Source organism: Aptenodytes forsteri, unplaced genomic scaffold, assembly GCF_000699145.1.
Source record: "Aptenodytes forsteri isolate BGI_AS27 unplaced genomic scaffold, ASM69914v1 Scaffold325, whole genome shotgun sequence".
Lineage (NCBI taxonomy): Eukaryota > Metazoa > Chordata > Aves > Sphenisciformes > Spheniscidae > Aptenodytes > Aptenodytes forsteri.
The window spans coordinates 1,695,911-1,720,928 of record NW_008795575.1 but is presented as its reverse complement, the minus strand read 5'-3'; the positions used below and the strand labels follow the sequence as shown (position 1 = coordinate 1,720,928).

Here is a 25,018-nt window from a genome sequence, read left to right as displayed (position 1 = left end):
TTTGGATTATGCGGGTTTTCTTTTCTCCTTTTTTTGTGGGTGTTTTTTTTTTTCTTCCTCTCTGTAAAGCCTCACTTGTTATTTTTTTTCCCCCACTTGAATCAGTTGCAGCAAGAAACTTTTGTTGGCTATCGGGTTTTCTTTTTCTCTCTCTCTTTTTTTTTCTTTTTTTTTTTTTTTTCTTAAACACAGGTAAAACCTAGAACAAACCGACAGTTACAACCAAGTGAAACCGAAACCAGAAGGGAGGTAGCTGGAACCCGACTCCAAGAGTCCTCTGGTGCCATCCTCCTTTCTCAGCCTGGGGGGGACAGCGGAAGATGCAAGAAAAGCAGGCGGACACCAGCTCAGCCCATCTGCGAGACGGTGGGGAGGGAGAGGGGTAGCAGCTGATAGAAGTTTCCCACCCCACCATGCACCATTCACTGCTTTCTGCTCCAGCCTTCCCTCCCACTGGCCATGGACACCACCCACAGCTAGGAGGTTGGCTGGTGGCCCCAGGTAGGGTGAAGCCTTGGCTCATTAGCTGTGACAGAGAAGATCTTGGCACTAATGTGACCTGGACTTTATGAGCAGCTAAATTTCATCAGCATGGGCACCCTCTCCTGTTCCCCCAACTTTGATGTTGTCCTACACCAAGGGCGTGGTGGGTAATGTCCCTCTCACCTCCCACCCAATGGCCATCACAGTCATGGAGGGACTTTCCTAGGGACTCCACTGGGCATTCAAGGCCCTTACAGTGGTAGATGCTGCAAGGCCAACCAGCTGGCCTTGCCCCAGGGTGGGGGCACAGGGGACAGGAGCTGGACAGGTGTCCATGCCCCACAGCTCCCCTCTCTGCACGCCTGGGAGCATGGTACAGCACCTGAAACGCAGAGGGCAAAGTTTGCCCCAATGCAATCTTTGCCCAATGGAAAAAAAATGCCATTGGATTTAACATGACTCAGAGCAGCACTTCTCCTGCTCCCGGTTCTGTCAGCCCCGTTGGAGAAGATGGACAGTGCCAACACAGCAGTTGGAAAAAAATCAAATAGCAGCAGGGAAAGCCTGCCCATGGGAAAGGGAGTTGGGTCACCCCCGGACCACAGGAGTGAAGCTGAGGTGTGAGGCTGTGCTGGCAAGAGGCCACCATCTCCCGATGAGAACTCCAACTCGGCGGGCAGAGGCTGGCCCTGGCTGAGCAGAGGAGTTCAGCGGGCCCTGAGCTCCTGGGAGCCCATGGCAGCAAGTGGCAATAATGCTTATACAGACTTGTCCCTCCTGGGCAATGTCCTAGGTGGGAAAAGCAGATGGAAAATCTCCTCCATGATGAGCTGCATAACTGAGAAGGGGATTTTGCAAACTGAGCTGCCATCAGGATGCATGCAGGACCTGAGCTGGGGCTCCCTGCTAGGTGGGGTGGAGGGGGGAGATCACACCAAGATGCCTCAGGCATTGAGGACATGATGTGTTGGCAGTCTGAAAGGCTTCTGAGGTTGTGAGCTCTTCTGATGGGCTGGATGGCACATGAACAAACTGCCAACACAAGAGTACAAAAGGACCTGAAGGAAGCATCCCTTTCACCATTATTTACTTCCACTGTTAATTAGGTGGCAAGGGGCAAAAGTGGAAGTTTTGCCCAGGCCCAGTTTTTGCCAATGTTCTCTACACTGGAGGATGTTCAGCCTAACTCCACAGAAGGAGCTCTGATCCCACTGTGCCGCCTTTTCCTGTACCCCCCCGCACGGTGAGGGCAGAGCCATCTGCACAGCTCCCATGGCCAGGCCTTCTCCGGGAATAACTAGGAACTTCACAACAGAGAGCTCCTCACCTTCTCATGACAAACACCTCTGCAGGCCTCTAAATTTTAGTTCTTGAGATTCATCTCTGGTTTATTGCGGCAAAACAAAACCCCAACAGTGGGTGACAAGAGCCTGGCTCCTTGCACCTACAACTCTGTCAGTTTTGCATTTCTAGTTCTCCTACCCATTTTTACATCCACCTCCATGAGCTAACTGACCCCCCCCTTACCCTTCTGCTTTGCTCCAGTGCCTAAATGTTCAATCAAGCAGGAGTAGGAAAAAATTTTTCCAGCCTGTCTTTACCCAGTAGATTGTACAAGTCAGGAGAGTCCCAAGGAACAGACTTAACACTTGGAAGGATGCTCTTTTGGATGTGTGTTCTTCCTAGCAGGAGCACCAGGAGACAAGCCCAAGCTGCACGGGGATTTACATGGGATGGGTTGTAGCAGCAGCACTAGATGCACTGGGCACCTCAGTGACTCAATGTGATGAACCCTATGATGAAATGAGTCCCCAAGGGTCTGGCACAACACGTGCCCCCTGGGCTGAAACAGGAGGATGGAGCTATACAACAGGGAAGTATGAGGTCTGCTGCAGCTAATGCCCTTCCTTCTGGAAGATTACAAGCAGCTAAGCTCCTGGTCTATGAAAGGTGTCCAACCCACTGGCCTGGCAGCTTAATACTGACAAATAGGGCCAAAATTCTAATACTGTCTCCTGCAGTCCTTTCCCCACAGCACGTGCCTCCCCCTCCTCTTCCCTTCTCCTGAGAATGAAGCAGAGCGTGAATCAGTTGTTAGATATATACCACCGTAAGAGGTGGGTGGAGGAGGTCTAGAAGAACCACTTGGCTGGGTGGAGACCAGAAAGCAGATTCCTTTGGCTGGCTGGTGTCCTGTTTTCTTGCCCCAATGCTGAGGAAGAGACCAGAGGGTTTGAAAGGCAGGTTGTAGGTAAGCTTTAAGGCAGACTGTTTGGTTGCATGGGGTTGTTTTCACCCTGTCCTGACACAGTAAGGAAACGAGTTGTATGGGACATAGCAGCAGGAGTAGCAGCAGCAGACATGCTCAAATGACAAGTGCGGGGGCGAGTTACCCTTTCTGCTCCTCAGAAGCAATCATCCACATTCCTCGATGCCAGTCCTTAGACTCCCCACTCCCTGACTCCACCATGGGACCACCTGCCCACCTGCACACAGAAACGTCCCAGCAGCCCTGCAGCTTCCAGGCAGGCTACAAGGGGGCTTTTTGTTGGCTTTTTGAGGGCAGGGGGAGAAGGAGGAGCTGTACAGAAAGGCCACTGCAGTCTGCTGAGCTCCCTGGCTGGAAGTAGCGTTCCTGTGAGGAGCAGATGCATCCCACGTCTCGAGCTGGCTGGGCGTCTGGCAAATCACTTGCCAAGAGGCACAGCCCTGTGGAGATCCCACCCCAATCTTAGTGCCCCGAGCATGCGATACCTTGGCATTCAGCATCAGAAAAGGCTCAGCTTGGAATCCTCCAAGAGCACAGCCTCTTGCACGAACGGTCTGAGTTGTGAGTGCTGGAGAGGGGAAAGTGTTTTTGCGTTGATCATAATCTCTCACTCTTTCTCTCTTTCTCTACTTATTTCTATAAATATGTGTACATAAATAGCTTGTTTCTCGCCTTGAATCTAGATATGAACTGTTCAAATTAGGTGGGCATAACATGCTGTTTTGATACATTAAAGTCTTCTCGACTTGACTCTTGGTTGTTTGTTTCTTATCATCACTATTTAAGATATAGTTAATACATAAACCCCTACTTTGAGTTCTCCTTGGACAAAAATTAAAGGCAGACTGGTTGAATTCTAAGGGTCCCTGGTGCAGAAATGCCATCCAGTTGAGCAGCTAAATGTTAAAAACGATACCAAAAGGGATGTGGTGTCTCTCCTAGCCTGCCTTGAGCAGTGTGGTCCTCCATTCCACGTCGCTTGGCATTACCCAAGACTGAAGCCGCGGAGGTCTTTCTGATTGTGCTCTTGGGCGTTGGGGTCCCGGCAAGCACACTCTCCTTGTAGGTCACAGGACATAGGGAAGGGAGTAACCTGGGGAAAGAAACCAAAGACACAAAGACATGAAGGAGGGTATGCACCTACTGCACCCTGGAGAACAAACGAGACTTCTGGAGTGATAACTTCAGAGATCAGCTGCAGTCTTCAGCTGTGTTATTTTTTTTTACAGTGATTTATTTTAATGCTGAGCTGGTGGTGCACTGAGGCCTCAGGTGAGCTACCCGTCCATAAGAGAGGCTGTGAAAAGCGTAAAGAAGAACCCGTTCAACTCATGCAGTTACTAGTCAGCAGATACTTCCTTAACAGTTCACATCAGATACATGAACATAGCTGGCTGGGGAGACATGTACTTCTCAGGCAACTCTGGGGCTTTTTGGGGTACTTACCACGATGCTTAGATCACATTACACTGCCAACCTCTTCTGAAAAGCTATCCTTACCCCAAAGGCTACAAACACTAAATGACAGCAAAGTTACAAAACTCTCACCTCACATGACCAACTCAAATGATCACCAAACACGACTGGGTCCAGCAGGTCCCAACTCCAGTCTTCCCATAGCACTCCTATCCACCTCCAGCTTGGGGGGGGTTTGGTGAACCCCACTCCTGGGCCATAATCTCCCCTCTGTAGGGTACCACTTTGCAGTAGGGCCCTATGGCTTGGGTGCTGCTGCTGTGCCTAAGTCCATTTGTGCACTTAATTATGAATGTTCTTGGTTTCAGTTCCTCAGGGCAGGAACTGAACCAAACACTACCTAGCAGATCAGTGAAGCTGTAATCCAGCAGAGAGACTTCTTTAAATATCTGTTGTGTTTAAGGTCAAGAGATGCAGCTAACGGGCACTGAGGAACAGCAAAGGAATGCAAGTAAGAGACTGCTACGTGCATGATCTGTCATCTGTCCATGATCTCTCTGGAGAAGCGTGGGAAGGAGCTGAAACAATAGCCCGCAGTGCCTGGCTAGCGGAAGTTGATTTTGGCCTATTGCATCATGGTATTTACATAAAGAAAAGGGGGTGGCAGTGGAACAGTGTCTCGCTTGCCCTGAAGTGAATTCCCAAGAATTTCTCCCATCTGCACAGACTGAGCAAATGACCTCATTCCCCTCCTTTACACTCCTTCCAAGACAGTGCCACAACCTGTTCAAACGTTCCCGGTGAGGGCTGCACGTGCGCGTTCCGTCTGCTTCCCTTGGCTTTGCTGCCACATGTTTGCTCTCTCTTTCATAAACACTTTTCTTCAGGCTACAAAGCCTGGGTCTGCCTGTTCCCTATGTATCATCAACAGCACATCTAGGAATGTGGACCAAGCACCGTGCGTGAACGCATAGCTGTCATTTCCACCTAGACCTTCCATACGTGCCCCTGCATGTCCATCTCTAGCATGCCTTTCTCCTGACGCACACAAGAACGGGATGGAGAGGTGTGGATCTTTATTTCACAACTGGGGAGCCTAAGGCAGGGACATGCTGACAGAGACATTAAATAGCCAACACTCATCACCAAATCAGGGTTTAGAGAGCCTCCTCCCCTTGCCTTTGACTTCATTCCCAGAAGACCTGACCCTCCAGGTAGAATAGGGTGATGACTTTTCATCAAGCCATGACCTTGGTGACTTAGGAGCTAAATAACCATCCAGTGAATAATCTGAACTTACAATTGTGCAAATGTGGAGGTTGCAAAGAGAAGAGAGAGTCCAAAAAGTTAAAAGCAAATGAATTCAAATAATTGGAAACTAAAGAAGTTTATAAACTGCGGAAAACAATAGGAGCTTAAGGGTCACTTGATCCGACAGAAGCCAGCCAGAACAGGACTGTCTCATATCACAGTGTTATGATTATTCTTAGATAGGAAAACAGAGACATCTGCAAACAATGGGTTTGGGGAGGAGGCTGAGGATGGATCATTTAATGACTGAATTAAAATACTGGAAAGGAAAAAAGAAAAGATACATGAAAAAAAATGACTTTTTTTGTTCAATGTAGAAGGAAACATTTTGGTTTAGATTATCTGCTACAGTTCAGGTTTGACATTTCCCTCCAAGACATACAAATAAAAAAGACTCTTCCAGAGCAAAATTTATGTCTTGAAATAAAAACTTATTTCACTTAGAAAATGCTCAAACAAAACATTTAAATATGTCTGGAGTTTCCCTTATTTTTATTTTTTACCCTGAATCATTCAGTTAATCTGGATTTGGCAATGATTTTGATTTAAAAAAATCCTCCCTGTTGTACAATGAAGCTACTGGTTGGAGGTGAGACCTGGGAACCTGATTCTTTCATTTGTCTTGATCAAGCTTTTTCCTCTCCCTGGCCTGGATTCACTGTGTTTGTCTGTAACAGTCTAACAAAGGCGATTAAGTGGCCCCTGCATTCAAAGGAGAGAGACAGGCTCACAGAGAGGGGGGATACACATTTTTGCATGGAACACAGGACAACCACACACCCAACTCAGGCATTTCAGTAAAGTGGTTGAAATTAGCCGTGACATCCTACTGCACTTTGTCTCTGCTGCTGTCCATGCACAAGTGGGACAGTGAAACGTGAGATCCCATAAATGCTACCACTTCACTTGCAGGAACATCAGAGCCAAGGGTGAAAGCCCTGCATGACCGTGTCTCCAAACCACCACCTCACGTTCCCCTAACCTGCTCTGTGGGCTGTACTGAAATAGTGGCCTTAGAAACCCAAACTGGCATGAGTTTGACGTTGCCTTGAAGTGATCTACCTTCTTCATTCTCTCTCCTCCCACTTCTCCTTGTGAGTGCCTCATTTTCCCTTTTGCTTTCTTACAGGTCACTGTAAGTGTGTGCTCAGCACTGAAGCAACCTGAACAAAAGGTGCACGTGAGAGACTAGATAGCTACTACATTGCAGCCCATTTCTGGGGAGAGGGAGCCACTAGACATGAAACGTCTTGCCGTGTGTTGTCCTCTAGAAACCCCCCAGTCTCCTAACAGTGGTCATGGACAGAAGTGCAGGAGCTTTCTCTCTGGGGCAGAGCCGTGGCCCATGGCTCAGCAGCGGTCACAGCAGTGGGTAGCCTGAGTGTAGGAGGGTTTCTTCCTGATCAGATTAGCCTTATTCACTTTATGTCCCTTACAGAGTTTTTTTATGCAATTTGATTTTTACAGTGCTATTGTCCAGATAGATGAATTGTTTTGTCTTATGGCAGTGAGCTCCAGAGATCAGTTTTCTATTATGTGAAAAGGCAGAGATTTCTATGGGTAATAAGCACATCCACAGTCATATTAGACAAGACAAAATTCTTCAAACACTTAGCAGTAACACAGGGTTTCCACTTTAAACAACATCTGCAACAAATACACATTTGAGTTCCCCGAGGAGCTGATTTCCACAGGTATTTAGGGAATCAAACCCACACATGGCATCTACTAGGATTGTCACAAATACCCAAATCGGAGAAACCGTAGAACCCCTTACAAGAAGGACTGCCTTTTGCCTTGGGCTCGTACAGTGATAGCCCTCTGGAGTACAGAGCCATGAATAAAGCTGCTGGATGTTCTAGAAATAATAAATGCTGAACCTTTTTCTGAATGACAGCCCATTTAGGTGTGGAGCCCAGATATACATACTCCAAGATTAACTGCTTCTTTTCTTTTTAAATAGGTTTGTGAAAGCCCAACTCATTAACAGAATATATGAACTGCACTGAAATTTCCAGATACACCCATTGTAAAGCCAGTATCAAAGAATCAGATCTTCTTCCTTCCACCTGCCAAGTCCTGCGTTCACCCTACATCTATCTCCCCTTGTAGAAAACCTGGCTAATATCTAGGAGGGCAGGGAGAAAAAGCTAAAAACTAAATTTAGGGCCTGGCTCGGTCATTTGATGAAGTAATGCAGGATATTGTCTCCTCAGACTAACTAAAATAGGTTGAAAAAGGCACAACTGAAGAACACAGCTCCACATGCCTACACGCACCCCTACACACACACACACATATCTCCTGGAGGTGATCCAGAACAGAGCCACGGTGTGGATTGACAGCCCTCAGGGGAATGTGGGTCACACCTGAACCGCACTGGACCACAGACTTATCTATCTTCAAGAGAAAACAGATACAACCTAAATCACGTCTGTCACCCCAGGAGTGTGCACTGCACGACACACCATGCTCTGGAACTAAAGGAGAAATTGCAGCAGGCGTAGGCTTATGGGCTAGGCAGGAGGTGAGCACGGACATCTGGGGTGTAACACACAGGAGATCTGAGACACCTCCACCTCGACCAACTCACCACCCATGCTGCGCAGCGTATGAACCCATACTTCCATTCTCCACAAAGGTATGGGAGCCCTAAGCATCCTCTCCCACGCTAGGTGATGAGACCTTGGATAAAACTCAAGCTCCCTCTTGGAAACAGGATGGCATTTGTCCTTGATGCCATGCTCCCGACTGTGGGAACAAAGACAACGATACAACAGACCAGTGCAGAACTGGGATCCAGGTCATGAAATGAATGAGAGGGCACAAATCCTCGCTACACGGCACCTATCTAAAGAGGCTGGTGACATCCCAAGACAGATCCTTGCTGAGAAAGGCCAGTCTATAGGGAACTGGTGGGAATGTTGACAGGAGAAATCCCAGACAGGTACAGGGAGGGATGGGAAACAGTTCTGCAAAGAGTTGGAGCTCATCCCTCACACAGGCTCGTATCAGGTTGACCCAGCTGTACCTCCCATCCAGCGCACTTGGAGCTGGTTCACAGCAGCACCACGGCAGGCAGAATCAGGCCCAGGGGAGGGCCTGGGTTGGAGGCGGGGGGGGGGGGAAGCAGGGGAGGAGGGCTGCAAAGTGTTGGGAAACAGCCTGTTGTTAGATTTCAGCCCTGAAGTGTTTGCGAAATCTCCCAGACAAGCCTAACTGGAAATATGAAGGCCCTGCTGCAGACAGAGCCTCTGCAGGCGAACGCGGCGTGCAGCGAGCAGCATGGCAGGCGGTGCTGAGAGTCGCAGCCCCGCGCCCCCCGAGACCCTCGCAGCTCAAACACCAGGGAGTATTTTGTTCCCTGACAAGGCCCTTGTGGGACAAAAATGCGTCTTGTAAGGGTCTTCTCAGTGGTTTTCGGCATTTAGGTCACCAGGGCTGTTTTGAGATAACAGAACAAGAGTGAGCCCCCTTGTAACTCTGGGGGCTGGTATGCAGGTTCACACCTAGGGCACCGCTCCAGAGGGCCTGGGAAAGGCGAAGATGAAGCTCACAGTAAACCTCCTCTCCGTGCAGCACATACAGTTTTAAAGGCTTGAATTTTTGTTAACTGCCTCGCCATAAACTGGGCTTTCCCCCATTGAAGCCAGCAAACGTGGTGTAACAAGACGTAGCTCAGCTGAACCCAACAGATGCTCCTCTCCCTCCATCGGGTATAAATCGGGAGCAGCCTCACCAGAACCGGTGGAAGCAGGGTGGCCCAAAGCCAGCAGGGATCCCCGGGAAAGCCCTGCCCGCACGGATCCCCGCATCCCCGCCTGCCCGCTGAGCGGAGCGAGGGAGCCCGTTTGCCAAACCACATGGAGCTCAGTTGCTCAGCAATCAGCTGCGCTTCCTACCCTCGTGCTACTGATTGTGCAAACATGAATGTAATTAGTCTAAATAATCACCAAAGATTTAATAGGAGCCAGACCACCCAGAGGCCAAATAGCTGGCGGTGGAGCAGGGAAGGTTTGTTCACTGGTTTTTGTAACACTTGCTAATGAAGTGAGGTCGGATAGCAAAGCAAACACCCTCCACTAGCACGTCCCCTGGGAATGCTGTATGTTGTGGGAAGCCCCATGTCCCTTGAAGCCAAGAACGTTCTCTCAGGATAGGCAACATGTGCTACTACCATCGCTGCTTTTAATTTATTGCCGCCTGGAAAGCCTCCCTGAACGATTATGAAACCAAGCTCTGAGCCCCAAAATAAGCTCCTATCCCAACCAACCATGACTGAAAACGCTCCTCACATGGCAAACAGCTAGCCACTGAGGCTGCGACCAACAGCTCATGGGTAAGTGAGTTCACTCACATGCCTGGGTGAACCAGCGTGCTTGGTGCATGCAGCAGCGCTCAGCCGCTTCCAGAGGCATGAAGCAACACTTCACATTGTGTCCTTCCTTCCTCCGTGCTCACCCACCATTCATTGTATCTCGCCAGCTAATTATAGAGCTGACAAACACACCCAGCTGGTGACATTCAAGTTGTTGGGAGCAGCATCGTGGCAGGAACATCAATTCTTCTGGATAAGCAGAATTTCCTCAGCCGGGGTGGTCACTTAGGCTGCTAATTGTGTGAACTGCCTTAAAACCACGTTCTGCCAATGGAGCGAGACCTGAGATTCCCCAGGGCAGGTCTGTGTTGCAGTTAGAGAGCTGGGAGAAGGCACTTATTTCTCCAAAATACCGAGAAGTGGTTATTTCTGTTTTCTTAGGGGTAGCAGTGCAGCAGATCCCCCCTTTCCAGGGAGGCAGGGACAGTCTTTGGAAATCCCTGCTGGAGACAGCAGCAGCCCCTCAGTTCAAAGCTCCTTTCTTTAGGCCTTGAATTCTCAGCCATAAGTCTCTGAAGAGGTTTTGATAACTTGCCTATCTTTTAGATAAGCAAAGCTTTGGATGAATCCCACACAGTCCTCTATCTACGGCAAGTCCTCATTTGTTTTCCACCGAGGCACTTGCTGGTTTTCCTCTCCAAGGTGTTGGACAGAAATGTCAAGAGGCTGAAGGGGCGGCATTTGAGATGGGAATTTTTGCCAGGATGATTTTTCTTTTTCTTTTCTAAGTGCTATGGGGCAAATCCGTTGAGGGAAAACCCAAGTGATAACTGAATGAGACAGGTTTTTCTCACGGGAGCAGTAGGTTTACTCCTTATACAATGAAAAGGAAAGGCAGAGAAGAAAGACAGATGAAAGGTTGCACTTTCAAATGGTTTAAGTTGGGGGAATTTTAAAACGACAAATTCTATTTAAATTTGCAGGGACCAGGCTGCAGAATCTTCAACTAAGCAAATCTGCAATCCGAGTCTGGAACAAAGTACGTAAGCAGAGCCTAAAGAGAGACATCCCTGATTTCTGCAAGGCCTTTCTAGACAGGGGAAACTTGTAAATGGGGAAGTGGAAGAGAAAAGAAATGAAGGAGAACAGCGACTAAAGAGAAGATTTCCTGAAACGAATCGGAAAGAAATAGCCATAACCTTCTCTCCCTGCAATGTCGCATGCCCCAGGAGTTCCTCGCAGGCGGCCGCCAGCCCAGAGACAGCCAGTTATGCCCAGGTTATTTATTTTTCTCACTTTAGCAGTGTCACGTATTTAATGTTTTAAAAAATAGTGTCTTCTTTTATCTGCGGCAGGATACAAAGCAAGCAGCAGCTTCCTAGAGCAGCCAGGCAGAAGGAAGCTGGCAACCTGTGCTGGGTCAGGAGGGTAGGAAGATTAAAAGGAGATGGGATTTTGCTTTGTCCTTCACGGAAGACTTTATCCCCTCCAGACACACAACAGAAGCTTTCTCTCCCTTGGAGGTTGGCCGGCAATGGCCTTCCTGTCTCTCAAAGCTGCTCCTGGGTCATGCACAGGGCAAGCTGCGAGCAGCGCAGCCCCGTCCTCTGCCCCAACTGCAAACCCTGCCGCCGGCCCCCTGCTCCCCACGCAGCCCACCTGCCCGGGGCTGCGCTGTCCGGCGTCGCAGGACGCGCGTCCCTGCTTCCTTGGGTGGCACTCGTCCCTGCGCCTGCCCTGGCTTCTTGCCCACTGCAGGGGGATGCTGATCAATTAGTGCACAACAAAGAATTAAGCTGACGAATGTCTCTTTTTCCTGCTTGCTGACTGCAGTTGCCTCGAATTTATGCCCAGAATATGACTGAATTTATTCGTTGCCGTTTGTAGCATTCAAAAGAGGTCTTTAATGATTTCTTTTAAGCTCTCTAGCCTGATTGTGAATAGTGCAGGGCAAATACTCATTATTTCCTATCTAAGCAGCAGCACTGATTAGTCGGCAGTTGGTCAGATAAGTCACACGGCTCTGTTCCCCTCTCGCTGCAGAAATGCACAAGGTCATTTGCTGCTAATGCTCAAATGCAAAGGGAAAACGTGACCTAAGCAAATGCTGCATGGAATTCTCTTGTGCATTTTTCAGGGCAACAAAACAGGAGCGTGCAAAGTCTCATGTTAAGTGAGAAGGCTCAGAATTAAAGTGAATATGGGTTGAATAATTTTGCTTTCACACAGCCTGGTTCACAGCATTGTGTGCAGCTGAAAACGCTTTTGGGAGGGTAGGGGGATTGCACTGAAACTTAAGTCTTGACAGTTTGCGGACACTAAAGATCTGAAGCCAGCTCTTACTTGATTGTTAACTCCTGAATCTTCACATGATTCAATGTTAATCTTCAGCCCTTTCCTAAAATAATGTGTGGAGTTGCTATGTTCTGTTAAATGTGAACCATGTGTCACCTCAGCAATGGCTGCAACGGTGAAAAGATGATAGATCTAAAGCTTGTAAAATGTCCTGTGACATTTTGGGAGAAAAACAGGTGTTGCATAAATGTTAGACATTTATGGGTAAACTTGCAGGGGCTTTAAAAGACTGACACATCTGCCACATAGTATGTAATCCTGAAAGAAAAGGAGCAAAGCAGTCTCTTTCATGTGTCTCGCTCTTTCTACAACCGTATGAAAATACATCCTCATCTGGTATTGGAATTAACAGAGCTGGACTCGCCCCTCCCTACGTCTCCTCCAGGTTTTTGGCTTTTACACCCAATGTGTATTTTAAAACTGTGCCTTTTTAAGTAGGTGGCAAACTGTGCTGGAAGGATCTGGTATGCAGAGTATTTTTATTCAGCTCCCTTTTCTCTCACCTTTCATTGTTTTTCCCTTTGGAATATCTCCTGTAACGCTCCACTCATAAACCTCTTCAAAGGGAGGGCTGTATTTGAACAGCCTTGCCTGAAATCTGGTCCCAGTCAAAGGCCTCAGATGGGAAAATAACTTGCAGAGCCGAGACCCGCGGCCCCACGGCTGCTGCCGCAGGTGTCGGCAGCCGCTTTGCAGGCAGAGAGGTGCTGCCTGCCGCCTCTTCTTGACGCCATGGCCCCACCGGCTGGGTTATTATTCCCCCCTTTACCCTATAAATGTAATAAACTGGGACTTAGCATCTTGCTTTTGGCATGGAAGGTCCCAGGAGAAGGTGGTTTTCTCACTCCTCCTGAGTGCCTTGTTCAGGTCCTGGGATGTTGTTGGTGTTTTGGGAGAGAGGAGAAGACTTTGGAAGCTGAATGCGTGTCAAGGAAGCGATGGACTCTGTGGTTCAGCCCTCAAACCGTGGGATCTCTACGATGGGGGTTTCTAAAGTACAGACTAGGGCAAGTCTAATTCCCGTGGTCACAAAGGTACCGTTCCCAATGAAGTCAGTGGAAGCAGAATTATCTCCAAAAAGCTACAAAACCTCCCCCTCCATGGGGGAAATGCATCAGACACATGACCAGCTGCCTGTTTCTGAACCACTTGCCCTTTGCATCGGGCAGTTTTAGCACAGAAACCAGTAACCGACTGGGCTATAAAGCGCTTTCCCCCTCTTGGGTGGTCGCTTTGTTTCTGGGTGGCAGTGAAGCAGCAGATATTTTGAGCGTGACTCGCCTGGCTGGTAAGTGCTCACGACTCTGTGCAGATCCTACTCTGTCTCAACTCCCTGCCCAGCAATAAATTCTGCTCCCAAACCTTAATCCTATCCCTCTACCCCTCAGTTCGGCACTCACATCCCTTGTGTTTCAGTCCCATCCCCACCCCAGCAATAAGTTATGCCCTTAGCTCCTGTCCTGAGGAGCTGGTTTGGGTCAGTCCCCTCCCGGCCACCTCACTTCCATTCCTCTGGCACCTCTTGGGATTTTTCATCCCCTGCTCTCAAGCCTGGAGGCAGTGAGATAAAGTTTCCCAGGCAGACTGTTGTAGGAGGAGAAGACCTACGCCATGCTGAGCTACCGGGCACTTCCAGCTCTGCCCTCCCAGCAGAGGTCAACAAGCAAGCCGTGCCTGCCCTGGGGCTTCTCCTCCCAAGGAGGTGGAAAATCAGCCAGAGATAGGTATCTCTTCTTGGAGACGACACTGAAGATGAGCTGCTGCCTGTCACCCTGCTCATCTCCGCAGTGGTCATCTCAGCAGGGAGCCTCGTAGGGGCTCTCCATGCCCTACTCCACCCTTGGGGAACAGAGAAGCTCACCTGCCCGTGCTTCCCTCCCAGCACGTGGCTTCCAGGGACACTCGCAAAAGAAACACAGCAATACAGGGGAAAAAGTGTCCAAAAAAGCACATTTAGGAAAACTACCTCTTCCCCCACCTCTTCCTCAGTGGAGAAATGAACTCCTTCCACTTGCCAAGACATGTTCACTTCCCTTCCCCAGTGTTCCCAGATAGGCCAGAGACAGCCCACAGTGCTGTACTGGTAAGAGATCTTTGGCTGAACCAAGGAAAAGAAACCTCCAGCAAAAGCTGTCTTAGAAAGGACTGTTGCCTGCAGAGAGGTCTTCAGTCCCTCAGCTGCGGTAGAGAGGACCTTCTTCCTCAGATGGGTGAAATGGATGATGCCATATGCTGAGCCCAAGCTCCCTCTGTCTGTTCTCCATTTTTTTTATTTATTAATATATATCAGATACTTAACATAGCTGGATTTTCTTCATTCTGATCTACACTCAAATCTTGAAGACAAGGTAAACATCTCTCATGGCAGAGGCTAAAATTTTCTTTCCTTTCTTTGGGAAACAAGTTCAAAATCTATCCTGGTTAGAAACACATGAAATGTTGTACTGCTTCAAACCACAAGCTCCATCGCTCATCTCCTGTCTCTAACAGTGGCCAGAAATGGGTGTTAAAAGAAGCATAAAAAAAGGGGAATGTGTGGAGGGATCCTTCCCTGGGCTCAAGCAGTCAAAGGTTTAGATATTCCTGAGCCAGATACTGCATCCAGATCACAGTGACTAATAGCCACTGGTGGAGCTAACCTCCACGAATGTGCCTATTCTCTTTTTGACTTCAAATATATTTTTGTTCTTAATAATACTCTGTGGCAATGCATCCTATCATTCAAATACACATTGTGCAAATAAGCACTTTCTTTCGCTTGTTTGGATCCTGCTTCCAGGTAATTACCATTTCACCCCCTCACTGCTGTGTGATAAGAAACAGCGGATTTTATTTTCCTAAGCATCCTCCCTGCATTAAATAATGTTTTTACAAATCTCTGCCACTAACCATGCCCACTGTCTCTTTTGCAAGATTTGCAGGTCCTGGTCTATGTGGTCTCTGTTTGTGCAGAAGATATTTCACATCTCTGCTCAGCCCTGCTGCCCTGCTCCACACTCCTCTCTGTCCCACTCTATCGCTTTGGAGATGGGACGGTCAGCCAGCCATGCACACGTGGGTACACACGGATCAAAGTATGGACCTACAGTGATGCTTTCATTTTGATCTCCGTTCTTTTCCCAATGACTCCTAAACTTTAGTTTCCCTTTTGAGCATTGACGGTGGATATCAGGACGGGGAAATATACCCTTCTCGGTGTTTCTGTGTGAAGGTCTCCTGAGCAGTAGCTTTTCTGATGAACATGCCCCAGGGTTTTGGAGGGAGCCAGCCTTTGCCTATAGAGAAGCTAGGGTTTATTTACAATAAGAATGAATGAACACCTCTGACCACTTTAAGAACCTGCCTTGCACAGGTATAAAGCGGGTTATGATGGGAAGTGCACACGCATATCAAGAGAGAACTTCAAAATGAACCAACAAGGACTCAGTGCCTATGGTGAGCTGATGCCTGCACTGAAGGTCCTTCTGAGTCTTTGGAACTCCCCTCTTCTAGCAAAAATAACATTTTTCCAGGTGCAAAGCAGCACTCACCAAGGAATTCCCAGGGAAAAGAGGAAGGGGCATCCCTACCTTTTTGGTCTTGACTGTTGAGGCACAGCAGTCCCCACCATCGTAGTTGCAGAAGGCTCGGTTGTTGATGGAGTCACAGTAGTTGTCCCCCATGAAAGGCTGAAAAAGGAAAAAGCAGAAAAAGACTGAGAATGCGACATGGATAAAACCTGTAACAATATGTCAGAAGGAAAACATGAAGACTTGAAGGAACCGTACAGTTTGTAACATTACCAACTGCCCTGAAAAGCAAGAGATAATCATTCCCCTTTCCCTTCAAAGCAGACAGAAAAAAAAGGACACTAGATGGGAGGGAAATGAGCCCTTGTTGGCTTTTCACATCCCACATAAGATGATGCTTCAGGAATATTAATTTGACTAGGCCCAGAGACAGCATCAAGGCATCTAAAATTGTGGCACCTTTTGATAATTTTAAGCTAACCTTCCGAAACTATGTGGGATAAGAAGAAGGTTATGTATAGCAGCGAAACTGGCTTGCTTTTAATAGCTGTACTTTCCACCACAGTTCTCCTAACTATGCAACAAGTGCCAGCACTGAGGGCACAAAACAGATCACAAAGAGAAATGGAAGTGGTCTGAGCTCAGCACAGGGACCACGTGCTCTCGTTCTCCGACCAGCAGTGTGGTGTGACCTTGGCCACGACACGTAATCTCCCTCCGCTCCACGGCTCAGAGCTGGGATAATGGCAATTATTCAGAGGGACGTTGCGGAGAGCTATTAAGTAAAATTCATAAATCACCTTGAAAAAGAAAATGTGGTCACTAGTCTGTGCAATGTGATCACTAGTCTATGTGCTGCACAGGACCTGAATAATAATCACGACTCTGAAGAAAAGGCTTGAAGTCTGGTTTTTCATTACACGTTGGAGCCCTCCTGGTCAGCAAGTACAAAAGTCTTTCTTGGAAGTCAAAACTGTGCTAAAAAAGGCCCATGCCAGGTACGAGAAACCCAGGCAGCTCTGAAAGCTCAGAAAAATGGATGCTCAGCAGAGAGCAGAGAGCAGAGTTATATCTCTGTAACACTTCTTACATGCAGAGGCTCATGGGGCCATTCCCATTTTATCTGCTCTTTGGAAAATTCATTTATTCTGCACTGTGAAAAACACACCAGGGACTCTCCTACAAGAAGGCATCATTGCAGAGCGGGTGGGGAGGCTTGTGGAGGTTTTCTGGGAGGATTTTGCAGCAATTGCAGTACCAGAGTCTCCCTGATGATAAATACCTGAAGAACCAGCAATGAGAGCTCGCCGCGCTCTCCCCATGCCTATGCTCATCAGTATTGAAATGGACACTGTGGAGTGGTGCAGACGCAGGCTTTTCCTGCTGATGTTTTGCAAATTTATTTCTATCAGGGTATAGGAAACCCAGGCAATGATGGCAATATCGGACCAGAGCAGGACTACCAGGAGGTAACTGTCTCATTGCGTGTCACTTGTTTAGCTACATGCAAATACTACAGATGCTGACAAGGAAATCAGAGTCACAGGGTGAGGCTCCCATCCCTGTGAACTGGCTTAACTCCATTGACTTCCACAGAGCTTGACTTATTTATACAGGCAAAGACTTTGACTTGCAAACGCCCTTCCAATTTAATTAATATGCTAAGAGTTAAAAGAGAATGATTTATAAGTAGATGGAGAGATATTTTTATGCCAACCTGGTCATATTCAAAAACGTGAACTTTGCCCAACCTCCCAAGACATTTTGTAGGCTTCTCCATGTTTCCTTTGTATTGCCTGGCTGTACCTGCCTGTCCAGAAAGGCTTGCCTTTCATTTTCCATGCCTATGCCTGTACCCTACACCTATGAACACTGGAAAATCAATAAAAGAAACTTGTGGAAGAATTTGCCTTTCATTTGCACTGGCACAGAGTAGGCAAGTCGGTCCTTTGGAGGAGAAGAATGGGACAAATAACATCTATTCTGATTTGGTACCAAAATCCTCATTTGGCAGACCTTGGAGACCTGGCTGTAGAGGGTGAGGTCTCTAGAGGCCTTCATGCATATCTTAGCGCTCCTATATTTTTGGAGGACTAGACAGGTAGTCCAGGGAGACCAGTTTTCTACTGAAACACCTAAGTTAGCTGCCGAGTACGGGGCTGACTCAAAAACCTCTATTCCTGCCACTAGGGAGCGACAAAAAATCACATTGCAGCAGCAGTTTGGGTTACCAGTGTGATAGCCAAGAGTAAAATAATGCCCTGCTTACAGCCTTCTATTCAGGGAACCCTCCCTAATGCTAAGGATATTAATACATTGGGGATTGTATCAGCTTAATGGCCCAGTATTATTGACCTACTGGCTTATTATTCCCTGTTTCCATAGTCGTGAAAAAAGGCTTGGTGAAGATAGCATTTCTTCTGAAATCTTAATGCCAGAGAACAAGCGCTGGCCCATTCGTGGATCCTGGAAGCATCATGCTCTAAAAATGATGCTAGAGGCCATTATCAATTGTCTGGGCAAAGCCTTCCAAGATGATAGATTGCGATGCAGTGACACTGCTGAATGAATGATGAAAAGAAGAAGGTTCCTATTGATGCAGAGGGGCCTGGCAATTAACAGTGATGGAAGGGAAGAAAATGCTGAGAAAAAGCATGTCAGTAATAATGGCTTCTGGTAAATTATTACATCATTGCAAAGTTTGCCTCAGTAACAACTATCCTTAAGCAGCAGGAGAATGGATACCCAATGGTGCATCAGCACCTGAATGGCATTTCTTAATGGTCGCTGGATGTTATTTTAGCTCTCTTTGGAGAATAAGGGCACCTAGCCAGCCTGCATGAATGTAATGCGTGAGATGGCTTATGACATTCAAAGCACTGACAGCAGAATGCTTTTCATTTAGGGAACAACTAGACAGAAACTATTACATTGTTGGAGAGTTATTACCCTCTCGGGCCCAACATTTGTATGCAAAGGAAACCTGTCTGTCACTTCAAGACAAATCACGTTGCACAGCAATATGGTCTAGAGTTTCGTGTCAGATTTAGGAGTTCTGTGCCATGTTCTGCCATTCTGGGCAAATAACTTCAATGCGCTTGTAAAATTGGGTTACTGGGTGCTGAGAGCCCAGTCAGTGCTGCAGAAAGTCAGGAGATGTGGGGTCAAGACACAGCCCTTCCACTGCCCATCCACGTAACCAAAGCAGCCATCTATCCCTCTGCCTGTGAGCTATCCCATTTCTAAAACGGGCATGAAGCTTCCCAGCCTTACAGAGGCACCGCAAGGATTGACTTCTTGACATGGGTGAGATACTCAAGGGCTGGCATGACGGAAACTGCATGAGCACCATGACCATGAGAGAGGTGCTCCAGCCCTGATTAACCACTGAGAGCATCTTAAGACTTCTCAGACTTTTCAAAGACTGTTGCCAGCAGAAACAACATCCTTCAAAATAATTATTTTTTTCAAATAACACACAAGACTGCAAAAATGTATCACAGCTGAAATGTAACCACATTTTTCTGATTTTTTTTTTTTTCTGGTCCAGACGGAGGTGCACAGTGGAGGGATGTGTGATTTGCTCACTGTCCAACTGTGCTGTCCACCCAGTGGTATAATTTCTGCCTCTGGCTTTCCTAAAGTTTATCTGCACACACCAAAGCCCAAAGCCTCCCTGGCCCTGGAAAGAATTGGCCCTCTAATAAGATGACAAAATCAAGGAAAAACAACTGAAGGTTTTTGCAACTTCCCAGAAATTCCCAGATCCTGGGAAATTCTGACAGTCTACCAATGTTGTTGAGCCACTTGATGGGTTGACTCCTGTGAGAGTCACCCAACCATCGGCTCTAGGAAAACCACCAGTTTCACCACTGAGCGACAGAACTGCATCAGTCAGAACTGATGCAGGAGATCACAGTCTGTTTGATAGGACAGTCAGGGCAAAAGGCTGTTTGCCCCACTTGAAAAACAGCATTTACAGCCCAGGTGACTGCAGTGACTGTTACTGTAACACTTAGGAGAGCAAGCAGGGACCACCTGAGCTAACACGAAAGCTCACCTCGCAGCCTTTGACACAATGAATCAGGGAAGGGTGAGGGTACCACTTGAGTCCTGCTGTGCAGACAACGCTCTGGAGGGGAGGAGAAGAAAAAAAAAAAACAGGTTAAGACAAAGAAATCAGTGTACAGAAAGTCAGCGCTGGCTCCTATGGCTCTCCTGTACTTAACCAATGAAGTTCAGTTCCTAACACCTCTTGTGTTCTCAGGACCTGGCTGTCCTCCAGGTATTTACAAGAAGTGTTGGACTTGACACTTGCAATAACAGAACATTTGAGATTAAAATAATATTTAAGGTTCTCCTAAAATGTCATGTCCAATATTTCACCATGGTGGGGGAACGTGGCAGGGAATGGCAAAGGCACAGGTCCACTGTCTTGCTTTTGGGTAGGGGGGGAGACATTTTTGGAATTAATTGAGGGATTTCTTTGGTGCCGCAAAACCTTGTTTTCTTTCTCTACTCATCGTAACTGCACTTCTTGAAGATGCTAAAGGTGGATTTTCAGATACATTTTCGCACCATCCTTTAGATCTTAAATGGAAGCACCTTCCCCTAGATGCCATCAGAATAACCCCCAGAAAGGACAGCATCATCTGCTACATTGTATGAGCTTTATAATAATTTCTGTATTTATAATAAATTCTGGAGTGCCTAGTTTTGGGCAAAAATGATGACCAGCCTACTCAATGATGACACACCCAGGGCAGCCGTTGTTTGGCTGTAGACATGGAAACTTAGATTTTAAGAGTGGATGAAAAGTTTGGCCAGTCAGTGGAGATGAAGGTTCAATATCACGGAGGTCTAGGTGGTGGGACTCTCCCATCCATTCACCAGCACAACATTCATTTTGGGTTATCATCCATGGATGAAACACTACGATCTCCAGCTGGGCAAGACGAACACATAAGCACTTGCCCAAGGGCAGGGGTTGGGGTTGGATGGAGGCCTGGGGAAGGAAGGGATTAACATTTGGGAAGACCTGACGCACGAGCCATCCCTTCCCCTGTTTATTTGAGGGCTAATTTAATCCATCTGCAGGGGAACCTCAGCATATTTTTACAGTTTCTGTCATTTGAGGCTTACCTGGCATGTGCTAGAAAAAGGACTTTTATACTATCTGACTTGGGCTGTTTATCTTTCCGATGCTCTCGGATTTTCCACTATTAGTCAAGCCCGGCTTGCCCCACCTGCCTCGCAACAGGGCCCGTCTGTGTGAGTGGAGAAGTGGTCGGGCGAGGGGGGAGGACGTTGTTTATCCCCCAGGAAGGAGGCTGCAAGGTGCGGGGGCCCTGCGGTGTCAGACGTTCCCCCAGCGCGCTCTGGACAGACAGCTGGAGATTTCCAGGCTGTTGCCTGCCACAAATGTTGCCTGCCACAAATGGTGAGATTTTTTTTTTTTTTTTTTTTTTTTTTTTTTTTTTTTTTTTTTTTTTTTTTTTTTTTTTTTTTTTTTTTTTTTTTTTTTTTTTTTTTTTTTTTTTTTTTTTTTTTTTTTTTTTTTTTTTTTTTTTTTTTTTTTTTTTTTTTTTTTTTTTTTTTTTTTTTTCCCCTCTTCTGTTTATTGCACTTCAGAGGCAAAAGAAAGGAAACTTTTCTAGGTTTCAAAATAAACAAGGCAGTCAACAGACTGGGAGGGGGGAGAGTAAAGGAAGCAGTTCAAGAGCATTTGAACCCAAGAATTAAACTGAAGTAGAAAAACTCAGGCGTTTGCCTCCCATATCCAAAGCCAGCCAGACAATAAGTAGAAGTGCACTTCCAAAGAGCATCTCACATTCCCCTGGTAAGAAGCATCAATATTTACAAAACCTCTCTATATGTGTGAATGTGTGTGAGTATTTAGAGCTAGCAAAAGGAGCCGAATAGCCCTGAAGCAGGCTCCTGAAAGGAGGTTTCCAAGTGAGAGCACTCCCTTGCAGAAGATGCACTGACTACTTTCCTGACCTTCCCAGTATTAAAACCCCAGCATCCTCCCTTAGAGGAATGGATGGAAGGCGAAGTCTCTGCTAGGATGGTGATCTCCTCGGAGCTCGCACTCAAGGTCGTCCTCAATCCCAAGGGCTGCACAGCCTTCGGCTGGACAGCCTCCAGGGAAAGGGAGTGCAGCCCCGGGCCACTTTCCATAGCGTAGGAGAGCCAGTTGACCTTGTGCTAGATTAATCACTGGGTCAGTGGGACATTCACACTGCTCTTGAGTGGTACCTGCCAATGGCTTAGTCCCAGTTACTTTGCCCTCTCCTCAGATGTTACTTTTAGAGCTACTCCAGCTGAATTCAATCCTGCTAACGCTCACGGAGCTGGAAGCAGAGTACGCTCAGGGAAGGGCCCTCGGCCATGGTCCTGGCTCCTCCTGCTGGTTTTCCAAACCCTGGATTCCCACCACCCAGTCCGTTTGTACCCTCAGGCTGCTGCTGTGGTGTGTGGTGTGCAATGGGATGGGAGAAGGGGATGTGGGTAGAGGGAGAGACTGAGTGGGAAAATTGAGAAACTGGGGAAGATTCAGATTGCTGGGCATCGTTCCTGCCTCTTGCGGTGCAAACAGGCACAGAGGTGCCATAGGGTGCTGCATGGGGCAACTGAGATAAACAAATGTATAAAAAGCAAGCAAGGAGGGATATAGGCAGCACTACCGCGGGATGCGACCAGGATTCGATGGCACCAGTGTGCGCAGAAAGGGAGGTGGACTCATAAGGCCAACAAAGGATGCAGTAAGAGGTGGATGGAAGGACTGCATCCGACACATGCCAGGCGGTGCATGGGGGACAAAGCCCGTCTGGCCGCTGCCTCTGCGAGCCCCATCCCTTCCCTGTGCCGCCGCGTGCTCCAAGCTGCTGCAGTGACATATGCCGCCCTCATGGCCCTGGCTTCCCTCATACATCAGCTTGTGCAGCACAGCTGCCCTCCTGCGCGGGCCATGCTGCGCAGCCGGGTGTACTGACTTTGGTCCTGTCCCCATCCCAGAAACGCCATCCAGCTACATCTGCGGTTTGGTGGCTGTGACTCCATCTGCTGCAAAGGGAGAGGAAACTGGGATGCGCTCCCACAGTAGGTAACAAAGAGCCAAGAAAGCAAATCAAGCTGTCATTTTCTCCTTGTGAGGGAAGACCTAGTGCCTCCGGTCACGGTGCTTCCCTCCCACGGTGGGACTAACACAATGATGTCAACCATTTGCGGGCTGCAGAGGGGATTAGGTTTCCCCAAGAGAGGCCGGTGGAGAGCTCTCCTCCACCTTAGATGGGTCAAGTGTCCCCCAGGGCTAAAGCCCAGGGACTGGCATCTACTGGTCTCAGCTAACTCTCTCCTCAGGCACTAAATGAACATGACAATTAGCCGTGGGCTTAATGTCGCGGTGGTGAGGGGATCAGCCACTGCTGCCAAGGGAGGGGAGACACGGCGCTTTGTGGCTGTTTCCTCCTGTAGCTACAGACAGGGTGGGAAGTCCTGCCTTCCTGGGCGCTGAGCCACCACACTGCAATAAGTCATTTCACTGCCCTGTGACTCAGTTTCCCTGCCTGCAAAATGAGCCCAACACTCACAGAAAGAGGAGAGGGGAAGGCAGGAGGAAAACTGCAAAGCTTAAATGAATAGGGGAGAGAATTCCCTGTTCCTGCTCAGCACAAAGGCAAGGACCCAAATTCAGACAACCTAAGAAATCAGGTGTCTGCCCTGTTTCTCTGCAGTCAGTGGGAAAGAGCTGTCAAGCTGTCTTTCTGCGATATTTCACTTTTTTCTCTTCACTGCCTGCGTAGTCAGCCTTGGCAGCTCTATCTATAGGTGTCTTCAACAGCTCGCTGCCCCTTGCATGCGCATGGTAAATGGGAAATCATGGGAACAGCAATGGTTGCTCCGAACACGGCCCACTGCAGAACAACAGACACACAGAAGATTTCAGGTGATCTTTTTTTTTTCCTGCTGAAAATACTGATTTGGAAGACACTGCCAACTTGCACTGATTTTGGCAAACTGTTTCAGACCCAACAAAGCAACTCAGCCTAAACCACTTCTGAAAAACACAGTAACATTTAGACACTCTTCAAAATGAAATCTCTATTGTTGTTGTTCCTTTGAGAGGACATTTAATTTCTCAGTTTTTTTCATTTTCATTAAACAAAAAGTTTAAAAAAATCCTTGGAAATGAAATGCTACGTTATGTTCAAACCAACATGGTTTCTTCTCCAATTTTTTGGTTCACCAAAAATCACAACAAAAAAGTCACTTTGATTAGGAGAAAACTTTTTTTTTTTAATTTGTCAGAACTTCCAGCAAACCGAAAAATCAAGTGATTTGCACAGCTCTGCTCTAAACCCCCAGAGGAGGGACGGTTCCCTCTTCCCACTTCGCTTCCATAACATCTGTTGCTTGAGCAGCTACACACAAATATTTTTTTTTCTTGCCGGCTCTCCCTGTGTTTTATCTGTGCCTGTCCTCTCAAAGGTAAGCTCCAGAGATCGGTCCTGCCTTTATCTGCTTCTCATACTGCACTCATTGGTACATTACTTGTGCCTGAAATTAAGTAACTAAAAGTGTTTCCTTTGCGTCATTCAAGTACTTTCAGATCCACAAAGACTTGCCGTGTAAATGCAACCAGCTGCTCGCTTTACTCGTATGGCACAACAGCAAGCTGTCACTGACCGTAAATAGAGACACATATTATTAATGATATATAACACATTGCCATGGGGACCTTCCCCTAAGGCATCCCAGTCCCGTCTCTCCAGGGTCTTCCCGGTCCCACCAGCAGCAGCATTTTCCTCAGTGGCACCCTGCAAGGCACCGCTCCCTGTGGGTGACATCCTCTTATCTGGAGAGTTGAGTAAGATGGATGTTTTACAGCTACCAAAAAAGTCCCCTCCAGCATGTCTCAGCATCATCCTGCTCGCCTCCTAAAGGCTCCCCTCCACGTCCCAACACAAGTTTTCAAGCCCAAATCTCACCCTCTAGTTACACAGTGTTTGTGGGGTCAAAGTTGTATCTGCTTGCAGCCTAAAGCTCTTGCAAGATCCTCACCATCAGGGCAAAAAAGGTCTTATTTACCACTGTACCCTTGGAAACCATGATTTCTCCTCCATCCCTCACTCCCCTCATCTCCCCCTTTACTACTATATGTTTTCCCTGCTGCCTAATGAGCCCTCCAGAGACCTGCAGGTATCAAACTCGTTACAGCTCCCTCTGCGTACCCACATCAATAAACGAAGGAGCACAGCAGAGAACGGGAGGGAAGCTGTCACTTTATTTCACCATGAATTACAAAACCACTTTAAAGTCTAGCACTCGGGAAAGGGCCAGTGAGAAATTGCCCCT

At 47.6% G+C, this 25,018-nt stretch overlaps 1 protein-coding gene across 1 annotated transcript in view; it reads right to left on the bottom strand.

The window, feature by feature from the left end:
- Positions 1-3,591: 3,591 nt before the first annotated feature.
- Positions 3,592-25,018, bottom strand: part of PAPPA (pappalysin 1) — a 181,665-nt gene continuing 160,238 nt past the window's right edge. Inside the window, exons 20-22 of the mRNA XM_009282252.2 lie at positions 19,722-19,793; positions 15,722-15,820; positions 3,592-3,845 (exon numbers count right to left, since the gene is read on the bottom strand). Of these exons, the coding sequence (XP_009280527.1) occupies positions 3,738-3,845; positions 15,722-15,820; positions 19,722-19,793 (279 nt within the window). The 3' untranslated portion in view covers positions 3,592-3,737. The remainder of the gene's footprint in view (positions 3,846-15,721; positions 15,821-19,721; positions 19,794-25,018) is intronic.